Source organism: Zootoca vivipara, chromosome 3, assembly GCF_965207765.1.
Source record: "Zootoca vivipara chromosome 3, rZooViv2.hap1.1, whole genome shotgun sequence".
NCBI lineage: Eukaryota > Metazoa > Chordata > Lepidosauria > Squamata > Lacertidae > Zootoca > Zootoca vivipara.
In genome coordinates this window covers 55,524,725-55,547,715 of record NC_142586.1, presented here as the reverse complement: position 1 = coordinate 55,547,715, position 22,991 = coordinate 55,524,725, and the positions used below count along the sequence as shown (strand labels likewise).

At 41.4% G+C, this 22,991-nt stretch overlaps 1 protein-coding gene across 8 annotated transcripts in view; it reads right to left on the bottom strand.

Moving 5' to 3' along the window:
- Positions 1-22,991, bottom strand: part of LAMA2 (laminin subunit alpha 2) — a 372,327-nt gene that overhangs the window by 258,180 nt on the left and 91,156 nt on the right. For all 8 annotated transcript variants that reach the window (XM_035109029.3, XM_088666122.1, XM_088666125.1 and 5 more), the window contains exons 2-3: positions 14,821-14,991; positions 12,375-12,487 (exon numbers count right to left, since the gene is read on the bottom strand). In XM_035109029.3, coding sequence (XP_034964920.3) covers positions 12,375-12,487; positions 14,821-14,991 — 284 coding nt within the window. The remainder of the gene's footprint in view (positions 1-12,374; positions 12,488-14,820; positions 14,992-22,991) is intronic.

The following is a 22,991-nucleotide window of genomic DNA, read 5'->3' as shown; positions in this document are numbered from 1 at the left end:
GATTTTTAGAAGACATCTGAAGGCAGCCCTGTTTAGGGAGGCTTTTAATGTTTAATAGATTATTTTATTTCATTTTTCTGTTGGAAGCCGCCCAGAGTGGCTAGGGAAACCCAGCCAGATGGGTGGGGTTATAAATAAATAAATAAATAAATAAATAAATAAATAAATAAATAAATAATATATTATATTGCACTAGTTTTTAATGAGAGAACAGGGTTGCACTAGTTTTTATGGATTACAGTCCACTTCTTAAGGTGCATGAAGTGTTATCTTAAATTGTCAGATACAGATACACACACGCACACACACACACACTCACACTCACTCATGGTGCATAAGGAATACCTGCAGTCTCTCTCTTAGAAATGCTTCAGGCTTATGGAAGATGCGGGCCCAGTTCTGAGATAATGGAGTATCCTATGGGTTTGGGAAGGGGACTCTTGGTTTGAGAAAATCTTGCAACCGGTGTGCCCAAATTCCAGGAAGCAGCAGGAATCTGGATAACTTCAAAAGTTTGTATTTTTTGGCAAACAATAGACCAACAGCTCTACATAACAGCTAAGACTTCCTATACTGGCAAGACCAATGTTCCCGTTAGTTCCCACTAAGCTATGGAAGTAGCCACACCCAGAGAGGGGAGGAGTATGTTCTGTTGCATACCAGACATGTCACATTGCCACCTCTAGGATCAGTCCCAAGTGCCCTCTTGATATCACACAGAAAGTCATTTTCAATAATCTCAACAGCTGCCTCTAGGTTTGGTTACTATTTCCCCTGAGATTGAGGGGAAATGCAGGTGTTCATTTGCTGAAGATACGTGAAATGAACCACACACACAAAATGAACATTCAGATCACTCACTCAAGGATATCATCCTCAAACTAAAGTAAATGCTGAAGCTCACAGATTTTACTGTGAACTGTGAACCGAATCCATGCACAATTAGTTCACACCTTACATTTTTGTGCATATTGGGAGGTTCGGGAAACCCTTGCATTGGCCATTGTTACAAAAATCAATTATTAATTTGCATTAAAATTTTCTTACATGTGAAGTCAACAGCATTTGGGCTTTTGTGGCTATTTGGTCATGTTGAAACATTTTTTTCAGTACACTGACCTCTGTCCATCTTTTGTAAGCCAGTTCGAGGTGGGTTTTTAAAAATAAATAAATTAAATTTTGTTAAATAGATAAAAAATGTTAGATAGATAAAAATAAATTGTAGCTTATGTCTTCGTGAAATATGTAAGACATAGGCTGATCCAATGTGGACAATGGTCAGGATATGCCACAAATTCTGTTTTAACTGGCAATTTTGGAACAATCGTAAGAATGAATAATTTAAAATAGCAGAAAGGATGGAGGGTGAAACTATAATAGAAGAGAAAGCTAAAAGTGATAGAAGTAGAGGTCTATGCAAAATGCAAAAACATGTTTATTAGAGTGTTTATATATTTTGTAAACAGATGTATGCTTCAGACATGTGTTGTGATCAACATACTTGTTGGGTCATTCAGAAGTCCAAGTCAACTTCCAAAACCTATTTAATCCATCATTTATAATTAATGTAAATCATATGTGAAAATATGTCTCTATGAACTGTGGAAGTATTTTTTTTTAAAAAAAAGAAAAATCCTTTTCAAGTGTTTAGCAGTTAAGAATAGCTAAGCAATTATTCACAGCTGCACACACACCCATTTTATTTGTTAGAATTTTTAATTGTTACAGCGTTTTAGATTTTGTAAATTCCATTTTCTGTCCTGGGGCCTGTGGGGCAGCATAGCTTGTAGAACTGAGTTACCAAAGAACCCCTCTAAATATTTCCCAGAATTTTCCTGTATTAGACACTATGGCCCACATGATAAGACACAAGATTCCATTTCCACTGGTAATTGCCTCAATCTGTACAGTACACACTGTGAAGCACACTTCCATAACTTGCAATACCCACTAACAAATGGCTCATAAGACACAGGAAACTGTATCCTATTACAAAGGGTAATTCACTACACTAATATTATTCATATTGTGCTGAAATGAATCATTAATCTACATACCGCTAGCCAATGAAGCAGGAAATCTCATTGTGTATTGCTCCCACCTGCTCTTCTGGCTCAAAATAAATCCATTAGCTAGGAGCCGTTTGTGTAATTTAGCTTGCAGAACAGCGTCACACAGAGAAATACAATTGAATAGCTACTTACATATCTGTAATATGAGCAATATGTATGTAGGAATTATGTATAGTTTCTAACAACTTGAGACTTAATTTTTGCATAGCTATATTTCATGGAGTTGCAGCAACAAGCTGTACTGGAGTCCTTCAACCCCTTTATTTATTGTGATAGATTAGCCTTAGTCCAACCAAGGTTCATTCTAAAACCTCAGTCATGTCACTGAAAATGCATAGATGACATTTTTGGTGCAATCCAACTCAGTCACCAGTCCTATTGAATTCAATGGTACTTATTCCCAGCAAGTAACTCCCTGTGTATAGCAGGTACATCACTGGTCCCTGGCCCATGGCCTATGCTGGCTGGGGCTGATGGGAGTTGCAGTCAAAAAGGATGTGGAAGGCCGCCTTTGGTATGTAGGATTGTGTCACAAAAGTCACGCTCGAAGAAGAATTTGGAAGGAGAGTGTGGGGAAATGCTCACATTATTCCTGTCCTTTGTAACCTTCAGCAGAAGAAACTGGTTTGCAAGGTCTACTTTGGAATGCAAAGCAGGAATGATGACAACTGTCTGGAGATATAGTGCCAATTATATATATATATATATATATATATATATATATATATATATATATAAAATCTTTTAATCCTCACAGTTGCAAAGATGTCTCTTGGCACTTCAGCAGAACATAAACTGGACTAGTGTTATCTTTTCTCAATCTTAACAGGCATCTTGTAACAACTTCTCTAAAAGATATCATGAGCTTATCATCTCAATAAGGTAGATCCCGGACCTTTGTAGAAATGTAATTAACATAAATAAAAACTATTTTATTACCTTTACACATTTCTTTATAACAATGGCTAGTCAAGACAAGGAATGAAGACTTTGCAGTCCTGCTAGCATTGTCACATGTTGTTGTTGTTTAGTCGTGTCCAACCCTTCGTGATTCCATGGACCAGAGCATCCCAGACACTCCTGTCTTCCACTGCCTTGCAGTTTGGTCAAACTCATGTTAGTAGCAGCATTGCCACACACTCTGACAAGATTTTTTAAAATGGTGTATTGTTCCTAATGTGCCTTATATGAAAGGAATGTTAAATATGGAATAATGAAGCTTTGTGAAACAGTAAAAATACTCTACTGAAGTAGAAGGGCTTCTCATTTTAGTTCTGCCACATTTCTGTTGTGATGACTGACATCTGACTCAAGAATGGCATTTTTGTCATTGTTGCATCAAAAAGCTTTAAACATGACTGCTGAGAAGTTGTGCCCTTATGATTTGGTCAAACTGTTTGTTGGTGTTGGGGACTGGCTGGACACTGAGGAGGGGGGTGGTTGGATACTGATGAGTGGGCAATGGGAGGAGTGGGGTTGGAGACTGATTGGGATAAAAAAAAGATGGGATCCGTGATCTGGGGGGAGCCTGTAGCAGCTGAGAGACAGGAGTCAGAGGCAGGAGAAGCTGTAGGATCCGAGAGTGAAGAACAGGTGCTGGAGGAGGGAGAGAGAGGTCAGGTTGGTGTAGAGTCAAGGGCTTCCATACCTTCTCCTCCTGCCCCCACCTCTCCTGCTCCACTCAGGAGCAGAAGAAGACTGAAGTAGGAGGAACAAAAGGTTACATGTAGGTTATATGTGTGCAGCTGGGATAGGGGAGACACAAGCTGAGGTAGGGAGCGGGGACTCTCTGTTGCAGCAACTGCCTCATGGGATGCACACCTAGGAGTAGCTGGGAAACGTAGGACTGATGGACATGCCTTTCCCTAACTTGTAAATGTTACAATAAAGAGTTAATTTCTCACTCTGGACATTCCTTGTCTGACAGCGCTGTGACAGCTGGCTATTTTGAGCTTATCTGTTTTGTTGGACTAAGCTTTGGCTTTCATTTTAACATCATTGTGATTTCATTAATTCTTCAATAACCCTAATTTCGAGAGTGGTTTTTTGGGGGGGCAGTGAGCATGATAGATAAAGGTTATAAACAAACAGGCTCATGGATACAAAAATGAAGTGGTGTTCTTGGGGTGCTGCACTGGTGAGTATGTTTTAGGTTATGATATGGATTTCCCTTACCAAAAACAAAGTCAGATCAGGTTACAAAATAAAACATGTTGGGTAACATCCAATGTTAGTCATATTCAGAGCAGAGTCACTGAAATAAACATGTACTCTGGCTTAGTTTTATTTCACCCATCAAATATAAAAAGAAACACAACTGCTTTGACTTACTTTGTGATTTGCACAGCCAATTCACTTGCCCCTCTCTGGGGTCTTCAGTCAGAACCCAGCCTCTGGACTCCTTTACCAGGTTACCCTGAATTAACCCCCCCCCCCCCGATTTAGACCAGGCATCCCCAAACTTTGGCCCTCCAGATGTTTTGGACTACAATTCCCATCATCCCTGACCACTGGTCCTGTTAGCTAGGGATCATGGGAGTTGTAGGCCAAAGCATCTGGAGGGCCGCAGTTTGGGGATGCCTGATTTAGACTAAGGATCCAACACAATACTGTTTCCCCCCAAAAGTTGACAACTGCTATGAGGAAGGCAAAACCTCCAGGCAGGCCCAATCTGTCTGCAGACAAACTCTTCCTGGCCCAATATGGAGAATGAGAAGCCCCATAGCAAAGCCACACTCATGCGCTGCCCATTTACCTCGGGGCAGAGCTATAGCATATATAGGATAGTGGTATGACTGCTTCAAGCTTTTATGCCCCACTGGTGGACCCAACAGAAGACTGGCCCCGTAAGGTTCACCACCAGAGCATCACCCTCCCCGCAGGCATCAACTGCCTGCCAATAATAATAATAATAATAATTTGAAGGGACCACTCCAAGGTACAACTTCCACTGCTGTTTGAATATGGTAAGTAGTCTTTGTCACCATCCCCAAAGGTCTGGCTATCTTCACCAACAGATGAAAAGTTTATGCTAGATACACCTCCAATAATTTGGAGATAATTTCAGGCAAATGATTCTGCCATTATCTTGTGACCACCTATATTCCTATCATAACATATCATATGATATTACATTATATTAATATATGCTGAAAACATCCAGCTTTTTTTTTTAAAAAAAACTGTTTTTACTTCCAATAAGCTGCTTATCTGCAATATATTTCAAAAACAGGAGCAAGCCTATACAAGATTCAACTACTTCTGAAACTCATTGTCTGTTTTATGATGGTAATTTGAAACTTTCTACCAATTTGACTTACTTTTGGATCATCTGCTGAAACAGTGTCAAATTTAGAATAGCCTTCCCCACTTTGGTTTTATCCAAATGTTCCGGCCACAAATTCTCCACTTGCATTTATTAGATATACACAGTGCTTTTTTTCTTAAAAAAATGTTTAGGGGAACTCTCATTTTGACTCAATCACCATTTTATAGTTCAATTCAAGAAAAGTGAATACATTAAATGGACAAAAGTACAAAGATTCACATAATGTTTAGGGGTATGCGTACCCCTGCGTACACCCCCCCAAAAAGCATTGGATATACATCTTGTTCCCTGAAATGTATTGAATCATAATTAAGTGCACTGTAACAATGAAAGCCTAATTCCCCATAGCCCGCCATGGAGAAATGATCCATATATTTGCAAATGTAAAAAAGCTATGCAACTATTAGAACATCCCCTCTAAAGGGTCTATTGCTGCCATCATCCTTGTGTTAACTCTGTGTTAGCAATAAAATGTTTCTGCCCTTGGAGCGGTTTTAATCTTTAGCAAAGATCCTAAATTTCAATGTCTGTTCGGAGATAAACGGCAGCTGCAATAGTAATTCTGTCATATCTTGTGACCATAGATATTCCCATATACTGTTATTTATGCTGCAAACATCCAGTTTTAAAGGTTTTGTCCTGATTCCCCGTAAACTGCTTAGCTGCAGTATATTTCAAAAACAGGAGCAAAGCTGACCAAGACTCAGCTACCATTGTGTAATCTTACTACAACACTTCGAAACTTCCCAACACTTTGACTTCATTTATGGGGCTTGCCACTGCTTCTAGGGTGTCAAGTCTGTATGCATGTTAGAACAGTCTTCTCCAACATGGGGAGGCTGGTGCTGGCTGGTGCTGGTGAGAAATGTAGTCCAAAGCATCAGAAGGGCACTATGTTGGGGAAGGTCATTAGCCATGATGGCTATGCTCTGCCTCCATGGTCAGAGGCAGAAATGCTTCTCAATGCCAGTTCCTGGAAACCACAGGAGGGGGTGTAAGCTCATCGGGCTGTGTTTCCCCAGCCACTCTGGCCGGCTTTCAGCAGAGTATAAAAACATATTTACATGAAAATGCTGCACACTTCACTGATAGATTTTTAACGAACTTGAGTACAGATAAGTTTCCAGAATTTGCAGGCTGTGCGCACACACGCACAATTCACAGTTGAAAACATACCTGGCCACCAATAAAAACAATACTGCTAACAGATAAGCCTTAATATTGCATGATAATTCAACAAGCTTCTGTTGTTCTAGATCTTGGAGCATGCTGCTGACTCACGAGTACTGCATAAAGGCAGACGGTTTTAATTGCATTGGCTTCAATAGCTTAGCTGAAGATGCCTAACTCTGTAGGATTGTGGCATTAATCAAACAGGTACTATATATAGATGGCAAACATGAATATGCACACAAATATATTCTGATTAGTTTAGAAGGCTGAAGGATGGCCTGTTTTGTGTGTGTGTGTGTGTGTGTGTGTGTGTGTGTGTGTGAGAGAGAGAGAGAGAGAGAGAGAGAGAGAGAGAGAGAGAGAGAGAGAGAGAGAGAGAGCTTTCTTTCAAACTGCAGTTTGTATCTCTGGTGGACTGCACTCTGCAGCCTTCTTGGGTGAGCAGACTTCCTGGGGGAAAAACCTCACAGCAGCCTCGACTTCACTTTCCTGTAAGTCAGGCATCCCCAAACTGTGGCCCTCCAGATGCTTTGGCCTACAACTCCCATGATCCCTAGCTAACAGGACCAGTGGTCAGGGATGATGGGAATTGTAGTCCAAAACATCTGGAGGGCCGAAGTTTGGGGATGCCTGCTGTAAGTGCAGGAAGGTGGGGAGGTTGCCTACCAAGTACCTGACAGCTGTCTGTTATCTGTTAAAGTGGTTTCTGCTTTTAAAGAAAGACCTTTTTTGGGATAAGAGGAAGAACTTCCTATACAAATTAGCCAGTGCACTGATCTGAGGTACTCAGTAGTCAGTCTTCCTGTTCCCAACACTTCAGTTATAGTCTAGGGAGAAGATATCATGAAGTAACTCCTCATGTAGGGCTTTTTTCAGATCAAGACATGTGAACGGCCAGGAGGCTCCAGAATGCCGGAGAAACGTTTGATAGAAGTTGTAAAAAAATGCACTATCACATTCACATCACAATGACAAGGAAAGGCTGGCATCATTTCATGTTTGTAAAATTTAGATGGTCAAGCAGCTGTGTACATTTTAAAACCTGATATTATATATAAAATACTTATTGTTAATGGGTGCTAACATTGTTTCTTTCTTCCCTCTCTCCCTTTTATCCTGCTTACAATAAAAAGTATAATAAACAAATACATGAACCCCCCCCCACTGAAATTATAAAGACATTCTGAAGCCTCTTGTGAATGAAGCAGGGGGAAACAGGTGCCTCTTTCATGGGGGAAGAAACATTTACATAAATTGAAGGCAGACATTAATGGAAACTATGCATTTCTTCATGAGTCATTTGCATGACTTTCTCCTCTGCTGCTCATGATTCCTCTATTGTGGCTTGGTGTCCAAAGCTGATCCGTCTTCCTAGAGAGACCTTTCTAAATATTATTTTAAAATCCCCCCGCCCCCAATCTTTGCAACAGATAGAAGCCTACTGATTTTTAAATTTAAAAAAATACAGAGAAGAGCCTGCTGCATCAGGTCAGTGGCCCATCTGTTCTCATGATGTTCAACCAGAAGCCTATGGGAAGCCCACAAGCAAAGCCTGAGTACAACAGCACTCTCCCCTTCTGTGGTTTCCAGCAACTAGTATTCAGAAGCATACTGCCTCCTACTGTGGCAGTCGAACATATCCATCGGGCTTAGTAGCCGCTAGTAGCCTTATTATCCATTAATTTGCCTAATCCTTTTTTCTTTTTTTTAACAGCCATCCAAGTTAGTGGCCATCCCTGGCATGGTGGGAGCAAATTACATAGTTTAGCTAAGCAGAGTTTGAAAAATGTTAATAATTTAATAATGATAAATCTCTTGTCTCTCCCGAATCTTCCAACATTCAGCTTCATTGGATGACTCTTAGTTCTAGTTTTCTGAGAGAGGCAGAAAACCTTTTCTCTATCCACTTTCTTCATACAATGCACAGTGCTGTAAGCTTCTACCTTGTCGTCTTAACTTGCCTTTTCTCTAAACTAAAAATCACCAAATGCTGTAACCTTTTCTCCATTTTGAAGCTTGAAACGTGATGGGGGCTGACTTATATTGCTATGCATATAAGATTTCAGCTGTTTCCTAGCCACAAAACTATGGGTTGTATTGAAGGCTGCCCCAGCCCTCTGGCATAGATTTTAAGGATGTGCAGGGGGGAGAAGTGGAAGGGAAAGTCCCACTACAAGAGCAACAGTGTTGGAGACAACCCTATGATCCCCAGTCAAGGGCAGAGTTAAGGGTAGACCATAAATACCCTTGGCTTATGGTACTTGCATGCTTCTGAAAGGAACGCTATAATTACCCTAAAATGGAATAATAATTATATTTTCCTGTTTATGCAGCTAAAATGATGTCATTTAGGGGGAAAATGCATTATTATTTATTATTGTGTTATGCTATTATTTTATTATGATGGATAGTCACCAAAAATATAATTCAACTCCTCCAAAAGGTCTAGGTTTATTTAATGATGAAAACTGTAATTATTTTCTTGGTTCATTCCCCACAACATTAGAATTTGCTAAAAGCTTTCTATGTACATTCATAATTATCAATAATAACAGCCACTAATGCATTCCTGCAATTTACAGACCATGACTTTTAGCAATAGAAAATGTCCAATCTGTTGTACAAAAGGATACAGCATTTTAATAATAATCCATAAAATGCCTAGTAATGACTGGATCACAAGCTTTCTGAGGAGAGAAAGCACAATCAATTGATGTCTTCATCTTGTCCTTTTGACTCCATCCATAAAACCACAACCAAAAGAGAAACCCCATGTTTTATTCAGTATTTTATTACATAGATTGGTATGTGTTTAAGACTAGACCTGCACAATACAACTGAAAGGAGTAGCATCACATCTCATCGTTCTCTCTGTGGATTCAATACCACAGATATTGTGATGTGACATCATAAAGTTGCAAGCTTTGGCAACAGCCAATGAAGTGCAAGTGGAGAAAGGAGGGGATCCCACAACATGCTGACTTCGTGTCACACATCTCCCCTGATAAAACACTGCCAGAAGCAGAGCTCTTTTTTTAGCCAGAACTCGCCAGAACTCAGTTCTGGCACCACTCAGGTGGGTGCCATTTTCATTCTAAGAGGAGGGAGGTTTTTATGGTGAGTTCTGGCACCTTTTTTCTAGAAAAATATCACTGGCCAGAAATGTGAGGAAGTGGGGACATAGGTTGCTGCTTTTGGCAATGGTCTCACATTGGCCACAGCACATGTTTCCAGCCTAAGAAGCATTACTTGCTCTGGGGGATATCCGAAATTCTAAGGGCAAGCAAATAGACATAGCAATTGCTGATTTTGTGGATTCTCTCCTAGTGATTGAAAATAATTTGGAATGTCGTTCTGTTATTTTTTTCTTGGGGGGGGGGGAGAGGTAGATTATTTGCTGCAGTGACCGTTCCTTTTTTGCTTATCGTTATTTCACTATATATTTTTTAATGTGCCACTACTGAGGGTGGCAACGAAGCTCCTCTTTGAGCCATCAGCAGCAACTTCTCTCCCAACATTCCCTGGGAATCAATGTTATGCTACACAACATTCCCCATAGCATTTTGGAAAAGGGTGTGAGTGGAGTTATATGGTGAAAAAACAAGTGGAGCAGTGAGGAAGAGGTTGACATGAAGTGCAGAGGCCGGACTTCTGCAGTTTCCACTCATCCCTGATCTTTTCTAGTGGGGCCGCTCTCTTGCAACTAACAGGTAGCATTGATTTTGCTGCAGCAGCCTAATTTAACAGATGAAGCCTTTAGGCCTTTGGAGAAGGAGCTCTCAGTAGGCATTACTGGGAAGGGAGGTGACAAATTCCCTTCAGATTTTGCGATTCTGAATTACCACGGTATTTTTACTAGCTATTTTTGGAGAAACTGTTTGGTGACCATATTAGGGCTTAAGCTGATTAGCAAGTGGGCCATTTATATAATTATTTTCAGATGTTATGTTAATGAGGTCAGAAATAACACAGGAGGGAGGCCAAGAAGACAGAAGAGGACCCTGGGAAGATTGCTCTTATGAAAAGCGGGGATGTCATAAACCTGGTCTTTCGGAAGCAACAGAGTTCATAAGGGTTGTGATACTTGTTCATTGAGTATAGCTGAAGGGACAAAGGAGGTTGTGAAAATAATTTGGGAAAGAGGAGTCCGCCCAGGTTGATCCTTTTCTAGGGCAAAAGCAGTACAGGGTGAGTGAGAATACAATTAAAAAATACACAGGAGAATCTTAGTAGTAAGAAGAGAGGCAGAACTTTCACAGATCTGTTGAAGGATGAGGCTGCTAATTTTGGTTGTGAAATGTACTATACTTGACTCAGTCACTCTCCATGGGAAGGGGAGAGCAAGTGATTTGTGGGTGTTAACTGAAAGGTCCGCTGAGTTTTGCCAAGAGTTTTGCTTAGTTGATTATACATCCCAGCTCACCTCATATCAAGTATCTTATTTCCGTCTGCACTGGTTTTATTAAGTAGCTCTACATGCCTTGTTCCCGGTTTCATTAGCCTATTTAATCCTAATGTTAGTAACTGGCTCTGTTTCTTCCCCCTTCAAATAAAATACACTCAGTAATTCTTCATTTAACTTTAATGTCTACTCTCATCCCCCATCAACTGGTGCTCTGGCTATTGTCACACAGGGTGTGGGATCAACGCTGCAGTCAAGATGGCAGCTTCAGGAGTCAGTGTGATAATGCTCCACAGGGAATGAGTAAAGGGAAGGGTGGAACCTCTTAGGTTATCTAAGCTATTTTCAATTTCTTGGATATTGAGCTGCAGCAGCAACAAATATAACATCGCGGTGTGTTATTTCTGGCACCTAACTAGATATTCTGTATTTGCATTAGCTAAAGGGAAATAAAGCCACTTCTCTTCTGTCACTCCAAGTCCTCTTAGTTGCACACCTGCCATAATCCAGCATTCTTGTGAACATCAAATGATAACAGCCTCCTAGAATCTATACACTTGCCGTTTCATCAAACTTACCATGGAAGGAGAAGAATGACAGGAGATGCGATGAGAAACCCAAAGCTTCCTACAGAGAAACTTCCTACAGAGTCTAATGCAAATGTATCTCAGGACTTGTTTGACTTCCGAATATACTAGGTTCAATTCCTCCCCACCCCCCGCAAAAAGATACACAGCTTGCAGAGCTTTCTGTAACACAATGACATTTCTTCAAAGGCCTACTTGGATCAAAGAAAACTGGAACTATGCCCGCTTCATGGAAGCACATTTGCCATTTTTTAACAACAAAGTGCTTGTGTTGTAATCTTTTTGCATTTCTAAGAACATTTAAAGATTAACTTTCAGTGTTCTAGACTCCAGTCTCAGCCCTAGACGTTCAATATTTGTATATAAAAAGTGCTCTGAAAAAGGTAATGCCATTGTTACCACCACTCTCTGTACACCAATAAATGCTCGTGTGAGTGTTCTATTCACACGAGCAATATATTGTGTTGGAGGATGTGATTTACAGAGGATTACTTCTTCCCTTGCACTAAGTCAGACTATTGGTCCCTCTAGCTCAATATTATCGATACTGATTGGAGGTTTTGTCATAAGTCTTTCCCATCCCTACCTGGAAATGTTGGAGATTAAACCTTGAACCTTTTGCAGGCAGGGGCGAACTCTCGTTTCCATCTGTAATGGCCATAAAAGTCCCGTTTTTCTATATATTTTTCCAATTTGTTTTATGCTGCTCCCTGTCCTGATACCTGGATGCTCAAGATTACATAGACAGGTAGAAATATAGGAACAAATGTCAGCACCAAAATTCAGCAGCAGAAACAAAGCATAAAGGTTACCTGCCGCAAGTCCAGTGTGATGGTCACATAGTGATATTCCAACCCATTCTGAATGCTGGGACTTTGCCACCAAGTATTCTTGCCATCAATTGCACTTGTTATGGGGTGTCGCTCTGTTGGAACATTAGTAAAATGCAAAAATAACAATGAAGCTAATTAGCAGTGAATGTGACTTGGCTTCCATCTCACTCACAAATTCCATTTCAACTGACTCAGCCAATTCAGTTACATACAGTAATTTACAACAACAAACAACAACAACAACAACAACAACAACAACAACAACAACAACAACAACAACAACAACAAGTAGTGTGTGAGAGGCACATATAATATCCTGGATAAAATTATTTTCCTGTGCTTGCAATAACACAACACAAGCTTTAGAAGTGCATCACAAAGATTTAGGATGAAATATATTTCCAAGACATAATCAGGAAGAGATTAAAGATGCAGATTAAACACAGAGAGGGATGATCTTTCCACGATTCCCCATACTTCTTACTCCTAAGGCCTCTTAAAACACAATGCTCTGTTGTAGTGTTTAGGCTATAGGCTGTTGTTTCGGAAAACAAGTTCTCATTATTTCAATGAGATTTTAAATACATTTCCCATGCACAGTGCATTGAAATGAACAGCAAATGCTCAGCAGCAGTGCCCAGAGAATTACACCCAATGAAGCTGTCAGCTGTTGTGAGAAGAAGATGAAGGAGGAGAAGTGGTAGTTGTGAACTGTGGATATGTCATACTGACAAATGGAGAATTTTTCAAGCACTATGGCTAGTTTTGCTAGTTAAGCTCAGTGGTATCAGGGTACAAATCCAGTGCTTTAAGTTGTGCTGCTGCCCTTCCTAATTCCAGTTGCCTAATTCCTAATTCCTGTAAATCAGTATCTAGAGAGTAAGCTCCATTTAATTCAGTAGGACTTCTGAGTAGACATGGTTATGATTGCCCTGTCAGTCTCTTGCAGACATCTTGGTCAGGACAATGCTGAAACGCCATCCACAGTTCCTAACTAGTGGTTACAGGTATCTAGCTAGGATATCAAAGTGTACAGGGCCCAGTTGCACATGCGTGCCCCAATCCAATGGATGGGTCCTTCCTTGTACATGCTGATCTTTCTTTTTGGATAACAGCAACAGATAACAGCAATGATTTGGATCCAACATGTAAAAAACCACATTAAAAACCACATTTTTAAAAATTTTGAGCCAGGGTGCTAATTTTATAAGCTTATGCTTTGATTCAAATCAGCAGTTCACTGAAGGAAAGGAATCCTGCCTCATCAGTGAAACAGCAGAATGTCTGAAGCACAATTAAAGCAGTTGTGGGAGGAATAGGTGTCAGTCTAAAAACTGCAAATGTCATAAACTGTAAGCAAATATCAAATGATTCAATAGCTCTAGAAGCATTAACAGTAGTGTGTTAAAAAATTAGGAAGAGAATTGAGTTATTGGATTCATATCAACAACATTTTAAAAATAAAATACCAAGAGCAGGGGAAAATGCATTCCTTTGCTCTCAATATTTTTTTTTACTATGTCTGATCTTTTTTGGGGGGGGCAATCAGTGGGAAAAAAATCTTAGCGGGGAAGAAATCAACTGTAAATCAAACCCAGGTCTCTGAGGTGATAGTGATAGAAGTTGTCTAATTGGAAATTTTGCTATCAGCCTCCTCAAGTCAAATTGATATAAGGGTTAGTCATGAAAAGGAGGAATGAGAGATGAATATACAATTAACTGTAATCCCATTACGGAAATTTAATCTTAATTAATTTAAAACCACTGATTAATTGCTGGAATGTATTCCCAATTTTAAAAGGGGAGAGATAAAATATACTATACACCACCAGGAAAAATGGGGTAGAACTGCAGGCTTAAGGACCAACCTCAATGATGAATGACAGGGGAGATAGCTCACACAGGCAACCCATCAAAGTGTGGTCTTTAATTTGTGCTCACACATGATTAACTGGGGAGTGTGTGTTCATTTCCTTCTACAGTAATTAAGGGGAGGTACACCAGATTCACAAATTCCAAGGGGACCATTTAAAGTCTGGTTACATTACATGGCATTCTTATTAAAGGGCCATCTCTGGGTAAATAAAACAGTTCATTCTGGCAAATGAACATTTTGCAAACCTTAAAATGTGATGAGATTGTATTGAAAGCCCGTGTATTTTAAAGGCTGGCTACACTGCAGACTAAAAACAGAGACTGGGTTGCAGAAGTACACACTTCTTAACAGAGGCTTAAAAGACTGGAGATGCTTCCATTGGTGGATTTTCTTCCCATGTCCAAAACCCGACCCAGTGTGCATGAATCAGCACATTCAATAACCAGGGCTATGAAGGTGCAATATTTTAACCAAGCATTATTATTAACAGTGATGCTAGACAGGATGGCTAGATGGACACACATCATGAAAGAAAAATTACACACGTACGATTGGGAATCCTACTGCGCAGGTCACAGAGCCGACACTGAAGGTTTCTTGCAGGTTGGTCAGGCACATGTTCAACCAACTTGCAGTACATTTCAGGCCCTGTTTCCCCACAGGTAGCATTTGTGGTGATGAGAGCATTAGAAGCCAAGTTCAGAACTGCTGGAAACAAACCTGAAAGAAAAAAAGAACATTTGTCATGGCGCAGTAATAAAACAGAATCCTATATAATAAAGTGCAAGTGTCTCTGCGTCCAGTATTCCCTGTGTCCACACTACTGCGCATGTGCCCCACGGACACAGGGATTGGACGCAGAGACTGGACACACACAGAGCCGGGGGGCGGAATGTGGTTCTCTCTCCCTCAACGGCTTCTCCTCCAAACCGCTGTTCCGCGCCTCGCCTCCCGACTAATGGCGCGAGGGGAAGAGGGAAAGGGACCGTGAGGGATTGAGACATGAGCGCGTGTTCCCCACCACCGCCGGGGGGTTCGTGTCCCCTCTGCCGCCGTTCCCCACCCCCCACCCCATCACCACATCCCAACCCCTCCCCCCACCCGGCGTGAGGTGGGCTCAGCTCTGGGTGGGTTGGGAAAGGCAAGGAGAAGGAGGCTGCTTTCCCCCCTTTTCTTTCCTACACTCCCCCCCGACGACCAGCAGCAAGCGGGCATCGCACACACGCGCACGCTCTCTCCCCCCCACCCCTCTGCCTACCGTTTCCCTTGCGGTGCAGGGTCAGAGGCAGACAGAAGCGGGGGCAGCGCATGGGGGGGGAGGAAGAGCAGCCAGGGGGGGAGGAGATGTTTGACAGGGAGCAGGGAGGGGGGCTGGTGGCAGCCGCCCGCCGCCCGCCCCTCTTTCCCTGCTTCGTGAAGCATCTCCTCCGCTACCCTGCGCCTCCACCGCGTTCAGCAAGAAGCCGGTGGCAGCGGAGGGATGCTGCTCATTCTTCCCTGCTAACCCTTCGCAAAAGCAGGCTCGAGCCCAGGGGGAGGGCAGGAAGGAAAGAGGGCCCTGGCCGCCCTTACCTTCCCCCCTCCCCTGCCTAGGCATGGACCGCGGCAGTGGAGGAGGAGGAGGTGGAGCAGCGACGGAGGAGCAGCACCGGTGGCAGCCCAGGAGAGTCCCGGCGCGTGTGGGTGGAGAAAAGAAGGGAGGGGGAGAGAGGGGGAATGGGCGGGGGGGGGAAATTGCATGTTCTAGCACCCGTTAATTTAATGGGTTTCAAGATACTAGTATTTCTATCATTCACATTGGTGCAGGAATTAAGATGCATGTAGTAGTAGTAGAAGAAGAATTTGGTAACATAGGCTGTAGATCCTAAACTGCTGTAGTGATTTCTGACGCTAAGATCATGCTTTTTATTGTATTTATTTCATTTATATTCCACCTTTCTCCCATCATGGAACTTATATCAGTTTGCAGAAGGTTCCCAAACCTGCCGAGCTTCAGCAATGTGACACAGGCCACACACACACACACACACACACACACACACACAATAGAAAATTAGTAGTGCAGTCAAGCAGTTTCATTAATGCCGATCCATAGATGTTAAAGAAAATGTTATTTTCTTCCCCATCTTCTGTGCCCCCAATATTTTTGTATTAATCAGTTGTTACCTTTTCAATATATCCACATTTATTTTACCTATTTAACAGAGGGTTGGTTTTTTTTTAATGTAATGCAACAAAACCCAACAGGTGCTTCAGCCTATGAAGGATATCACATCTCCAATTAAAAGCAGAACCATTGTGTGTGTTGTGTAGCAAGGAGAAGGAGGAGGAAATCCCAAAATATTAAGTAGTAAGTTGGATCAAATATTAAGATTTCCCACAAAAGAAAGATCATGTGGGCTGAGGATATGAAAAGCTTAAGACATCAACACTGTGGGTTTGTGTCTGAGAGCTATGCTGGATCTAATGTTTGCCACCCCCATGTTTGGCTGTATTCCCTGAATCTAGCTCCAGACTTTAATGAGCACAAAACCTAATCTCAGCTAAAATTGCCAAGGATGGGCTTGAATGTGTAACAGATTTTCAAAGCTTTTCTCCTCTTTCCCCTTGCTAAATTAATGCATTTTGATCTCCCATCTCAGTTCTCTTGTCTGTCCCCGCAATTAACCTGTGTGCCATTTAATTACTGACCTTTTCGGTCATGGTACAGTTATCCTCTGACATTCTAAGTTAGTGACTCCAATGCTCCTTTTAAAAGCCATGTTCAACATATTGCCTAAGCAAGGCACCCAATTAGCTGCTAACTTGTCCAATTTGTACAACCAGTCAATCAATAGCCAGGACTTTATTGAATTTGCACCTCACCAGGGTTTTTGCAGATTACACACCCCTGCTTTAGTGTGTTTTAAAGTGTATATATAATTTGTAGCTCCCTCCCCACAAAAAAAACCCTCCACTAAGATATATTTATGACTCTATGCAGGGAAGTTACAGAGTCAAGACTGAGTACTGAAAGAGCAAATGAGTAGTCAGAAGCTATAGCACCTCCAGGTTTACTTAAAACCTCAGGCTCTGCATCATGAATAATATAAAAGCCAGCAATCTAGGCATAGCAGGAAGACCAGCAGCCTGCTTTAAAGTGCACCACATATAGTTTCAGCTAATGGGAACATCACATAAGCTCATAATATAGTGAGGCCGGCAAGAATTTACAGTATGGGATGTTGGAAAAATATATTGAAAGAATATAAAAGGAGGTGGTGGGAAAAAATGTCAGGGAGGAAACAGATGCACACAGACACACAGCTATGCGTACTTTATGTCTCTTACTCTTAATCCTCTCTCACACACTCTCACAAAACCCACATGAAATGCATTATTTTATTTTCCCCATGAGGACACCCTGGCCTTTTAGGGACAAACTAGATATTATATGCAGATGCATCTAATGGTGCCCTTATTGTTTTTGTTATAATCTGGAGGAGGGGAGAGGTGTTTGGAATCTGGAATCAAGAATGGAAGAGCAACTCATGGAGAGTGCATCACACTTTCCCAGTCAGCTGTTTAAAACCAACCACCTCCCTAAATGATCATTGCCCCTGGCAAATATTTCAGCCATTCAAGGGTCTAGGATGCTGCCCAGCATGGTTGGCCTATCGAGGAGTGGAGTAGATGGTACTGGCCCCATGAGAATGTCTTGTCACTGCCAGATGACTCCTCTTCCAACAGAGGTGCCAGCTTGTAAGGGTGATGGGGCATCAACATCGCACACATGACATGAGGATGTCATCATTATTGTTGAGAAGAAAGCTGTGGTATTGCCTGGTGCCTTCATTATACACCTTTAGGCACCAAGCAAAAATGTTCCTCTTTAACCGGGCCTGTGGTTGATTGACATCCTATGCCCTTTTAAAATGTGTATGTGTGTGTGGGGGGGGGTCATTGAGTTGTTATTTTTATTTTGTTTATGTACTTTGTGATTTTATATTCTGATTTTATCCCGTGAACCACCCTGAGACCTGAAGGTATAGGGTGGTATATAGATTATAGTAATAATGTGTGTGTTGTGTTGGAGGGGAACAGTATCATCATGGCCATGCTCTGAGATTGGCCAATGTGTGTTCATGGGGTGGCTGGGACTGCTGGCCAGTGGCAGTTCTGTCAAGGATTTTGGGACTACAACAGCCACATTTGCAATGGGTTTTTTCTTGCAATGGTTTTCTACCTCCTGCCTTGCACTGGGCACATATAAAATGCAGTGGCCATTTTGTGGGCATAGCACAGCAACGTATCCCCAAACTGGGCATAATTGCATTATAGGATTGCTTTATCCATGTCCCAGCACACTTGTGTCTAATTCACTGCTGAGCATGCTGTAACTTCCATGAGACATTTCCACTGCTGCTGCCAGGAAAATATGAAGGGGCCAAGGCTTCCATTTCATGATGATATTATAGATATGAGGACCTAGGGAACAAAACCTGGAAGGGGGGGCATTTCCTCCTAGGTCTTTTTTTGGGGGGGAGCACACACACACAAAAACACTCTTGAAGAAATCAGAAAAATGGGTTCTTCTTTCAGTTTCCTGTCTCTGCCCCCCCACCCCAACCCCCACATCTTTAGATGGGGTTCAAATTTCCTGGGGGGACTGGACTATAGTTGATATTTTGCAAAACAAATTGCAATTCTGATCCTAATTCTGAATTGGATAGGGAATTTTGCCTATCACCAATAAGAAATCTCTCAAATTCATTTTAAAGCATCTTTTTATTTAACATCTTTATGTTAATTGCTATTTACCAACTGCTATTGTAAATGGACAGGGATCTTTAAATCATAGACATGTTTAAATTGAGGGTATTAATAAGCTTTTAAAGAGTTACACTTCTATTCTCATTTATTCTTTCATTATTTCATGTTGGATTTAATGGTGACTCAGGAGAATGTCAACTTTAAATAAGAACCCATTTCTTAATTTCATTTTGATTAGTACTTTGTGCTTTGCAAACTTCTAAAGGACCATATACTGGCTTGTGTTATGGCTTGAAGCATGTTGAGATAGCTGGCTTGCTAGGAAGTGAGCAACAATAAAACCTAAAATAGGGGAACAATTGGTTGCCAATCAAAATGCCCCCCCCCACCAAGAATATTACTTTCCTTTCAGACATGGGGAAATACCCTCTGAACAAATGCACCTATACTACTTCTGCCCTGGAGGAAGCATTTATCAGCTCTTTATAAATAGAAACACTAGACTCAGGGACTTAAGATGTTCCCTGGATAGTTGGTTTGGTTAATTCCAGTAATTTTAAAGAAAGTATTGAATACATGCACCATTCACAGAAGCACACATACATTATATGTGGCTGTTTTTGTAACAGTTCATCAAAATTGTCTGGAAGAAAATACCACTCCCAACTGTGCCAACATGTCATTAACTGAGAACAAAATTTGACCTCATAATACAACACATTATCAGCATGAACACAAGCAACGGTTGTTAGATGTTTTATTACAGAGACATTGTCAATGTCCCAGTGTTTCGGAGAGAAGGAACCTTGTCATATCCAACCCCCTGCTGGCATACATGAGCGTAGATGGCAGGCAGAGCACAAAAGCACCAGAAGGTGAATGAGCTCTCCTACCATGAACTCAAACACTGCAGTTGCTGCTGATGGATTGCCAAGCCTTGGAGCTGGCATTTTAATACATTTGCTACACAGCTGATAAGGATAAAAGCCCTTTGTTGGTAAGGGGTGGGTGTTCTTTGGTTCTTTGTATGTATGCTTTGTTGTTGTTAAATGTTTTGAAGTTGGAACTGCAGTCTTTCCTGAACAGGTCACCTCTGTATGTTCACAGTCACTTGTGATCTAGTGCTGGGCACTCAGCGCTAATCAGAATATTTCATTTGCCTTTGCGTAATTTTGGAACATCATGTCCAAATAGCATCTCTGAAATACAGGAGTGAAATATTTCTCCAAATACCTATAAGCCTGTGATATCCTCTAGATTGAATTATGGCTGCAAAATAAATGAATAAATGCTAAGGCACAATGAAAACACCATCCACCAGGAATTTATAGTCCACAATTTATTTATCATCTGAGTCGGCAAAATGTAAATATGCTTTTAAGGAAGACACAAGAAGTAAATAAGCTTGATTGTCGGTCCCTTGTTTTCCCATCCAATGAAAAACACATTAGTCTGTTCCACCAACAACTTGTTAGTGTTTAAAACCTGTCTGCTTGACCAATAAACAAAACTGAACTGAACCAGCAGCTTCCTCAACAAAAGGCATCCCAGGAACAAATTGTTTTGGAACCAATCTGAAAACCATTTCACTCTGGCAATACTATGCGTAGTACTGATTAAAACGTTGCTTTATTCCTAAGCAAAATCCACCTGGATGTGGTTAAGAATAAATTAGACAATCAGAATGTTGCAAAGGGAGAGTGGGAAGTATGTCAGCAATGGAAATATTATTGTGCTCTTGTATCAAACAGGGAATTTTATTCACTACCCAAAAGTTTGTGTGTGTCAGAGAAGCTGGCTGCTAACTATTGTTACACTATGTTGCCAATTTGGGTAGGATACAGTAGGAAAGATTGGCAGCCCTCGATTTCTGGATGCTTCTGGCAATGGAAAAATTTGCATTCCGCATACGTAGTCCTATTCCACCTTGCCTCATACTTAGAGGAACAGAATAACTGGAAGATACTCTAAATAAGATGGTGCCAGGTAAAACAAAACAAAAAAAAACCCTCACTTTGTCTTTCTTCTCTTTCCCTCACATTCTTTTTACTTTGTACCAGCCTTATGTCTGCTTTGATATTCAGATTGAATTGAATTTGTAGTCATTGCAACCACAGCTAGACTAAGAAAGCATATTTAATTTAGCATATAACAAATAGTATGGTAAGATGGATTTGTGAAAGCCTACACATTTTACTTTTCTTTATTTGGCTTTCTTAGAAGGTAGAATGGCCTTCTTTTCCTACATCTCCACCACCTCTCCAGTAGGTCATGGTGAACTGCAAGTATATCAATGAGTCCTCCTGCCCAGTTAAGACATAGGCATAATATTATATAGGCATTTTTGAAATGCAGCTTGGTTCCCCACTTAAAAATACGCACACCTAAAAACATACATATAAATAAAAAATAAAGCAAATTACCAATGGATATTTATTTTTAAGTTTAAATTCTACACAACACTAGCAATTCCTCTTTTATTTACTTATTTGGTGTTAACAGGGCAATCCAAATACCCTTTGTGCCAGGCTGGAGTGGAGGGGTTGAATGGACGAAGGTGTCCCTCTGCCTAGTCCCGTGGGCCTCCATCAGCCTCTGCTGGCCATTGCCTGTGCAGTGACATCAGTTGGCACAGAGCTCCCCTTCCTGCCTGGAAGGCGTGGCAAAGTGATGTTGGCTGGATCCCTGCTGGAAATGAGGGAATGGGGTGGACCTGAGATGGCCTAGATCAGGGGTTCCCAACAAAATTTTCTCGAGGACCCCTTATTGAGCCGCTATTGTGACAAGGACCCCCATTAATTCCTAATCCTAAAATTAAAAAGTGAGAGCCAAATTAAGAGTCTTTTTAATACGTTTTTTACAGTTACAACAGAGTACTCCATCAGTATACAGTTAGTTTTAATTTTCAGTTCTTAATGAGATGAGTTAAATCTGTCCTTTGAGTTCATTATTTCTGAAATATTAGGTTCCAAACTTGAAACTTTCACTCTGAAATCTGGGGTTGCGCGCTCATCTCACATTATTGGCCGAGGGAGCCGGCGTATAGCTTCCAGGTCATGTGGCCAGCATGACAAAGCCGCTTCTGGCGAACCAGAGCAGCACATGGAAACGCCGTTTACCTTCCCGCTGTAGCGGTTCCTATTTATCTACTTGCATTTTGACGTGCTTTCGAACTGCTAGGTTGGCAGGAGCTGGGACCAAGCAACGGGAGCTCACCCCGTCACAGGGATTCGAACCTCCAACCTTCTGGTCAGCAAGCCCTAGGCTCAGTGGTTTAACCACAATGCCACCTGGGTCCCCTAAATTCAGGAACGAAGCAAAAATTGAGAGCAGGAATGGCTGAGGACTTAAGTAGAGAACACTTGGCAGAGTAGCCGTTGGATCTTACTCTCCCAGTCACAGTTTTAAATTATTCCTATATCTTTCCACGCAATAGTAGCTCACCGCATTTAACCGTCTCAACTCGATGTGTCCTTTAACAGTTACTTTCAAGGTCTGTTCTCTCTCCTTTCCCGTCTTAAATGGACACAGTCTTAAGTAGATACAGTCTTAAATGGATACAGTTTTACACCGATACAAAGTGTTCAGTGCTATCTCTGTTGCCAGGGACAGCCTCCCAGTAACAGTCTTGTATGAATATATGGCCCAATTGTATATGATCCGGCTTGGAATGGCTTCAAATAGCTCCTGGGAAAGATCCTTTTTACACTTTTTTACTCTTTTATCCTTTACCTTAGCAAAGCTCAGGGCTGCCCTGGTGGCCGCACCCCCGTTCCTCCCGAACGCAGGGAGCACAGGGAGACGCAGGAAACCACAAGGGAGAAACAGGGAACCACCAGTCTCTCAGTCTGAAAAACGCAAGTTCCAGTTGGTAATGCTTATGAAGCAGAAGTTGTTAGACTTTTATCATCCCCTTTGTCAGCCCACGAAACGTATTTTTAATCCCGTCGTTGTTTCCGCTACTCAGC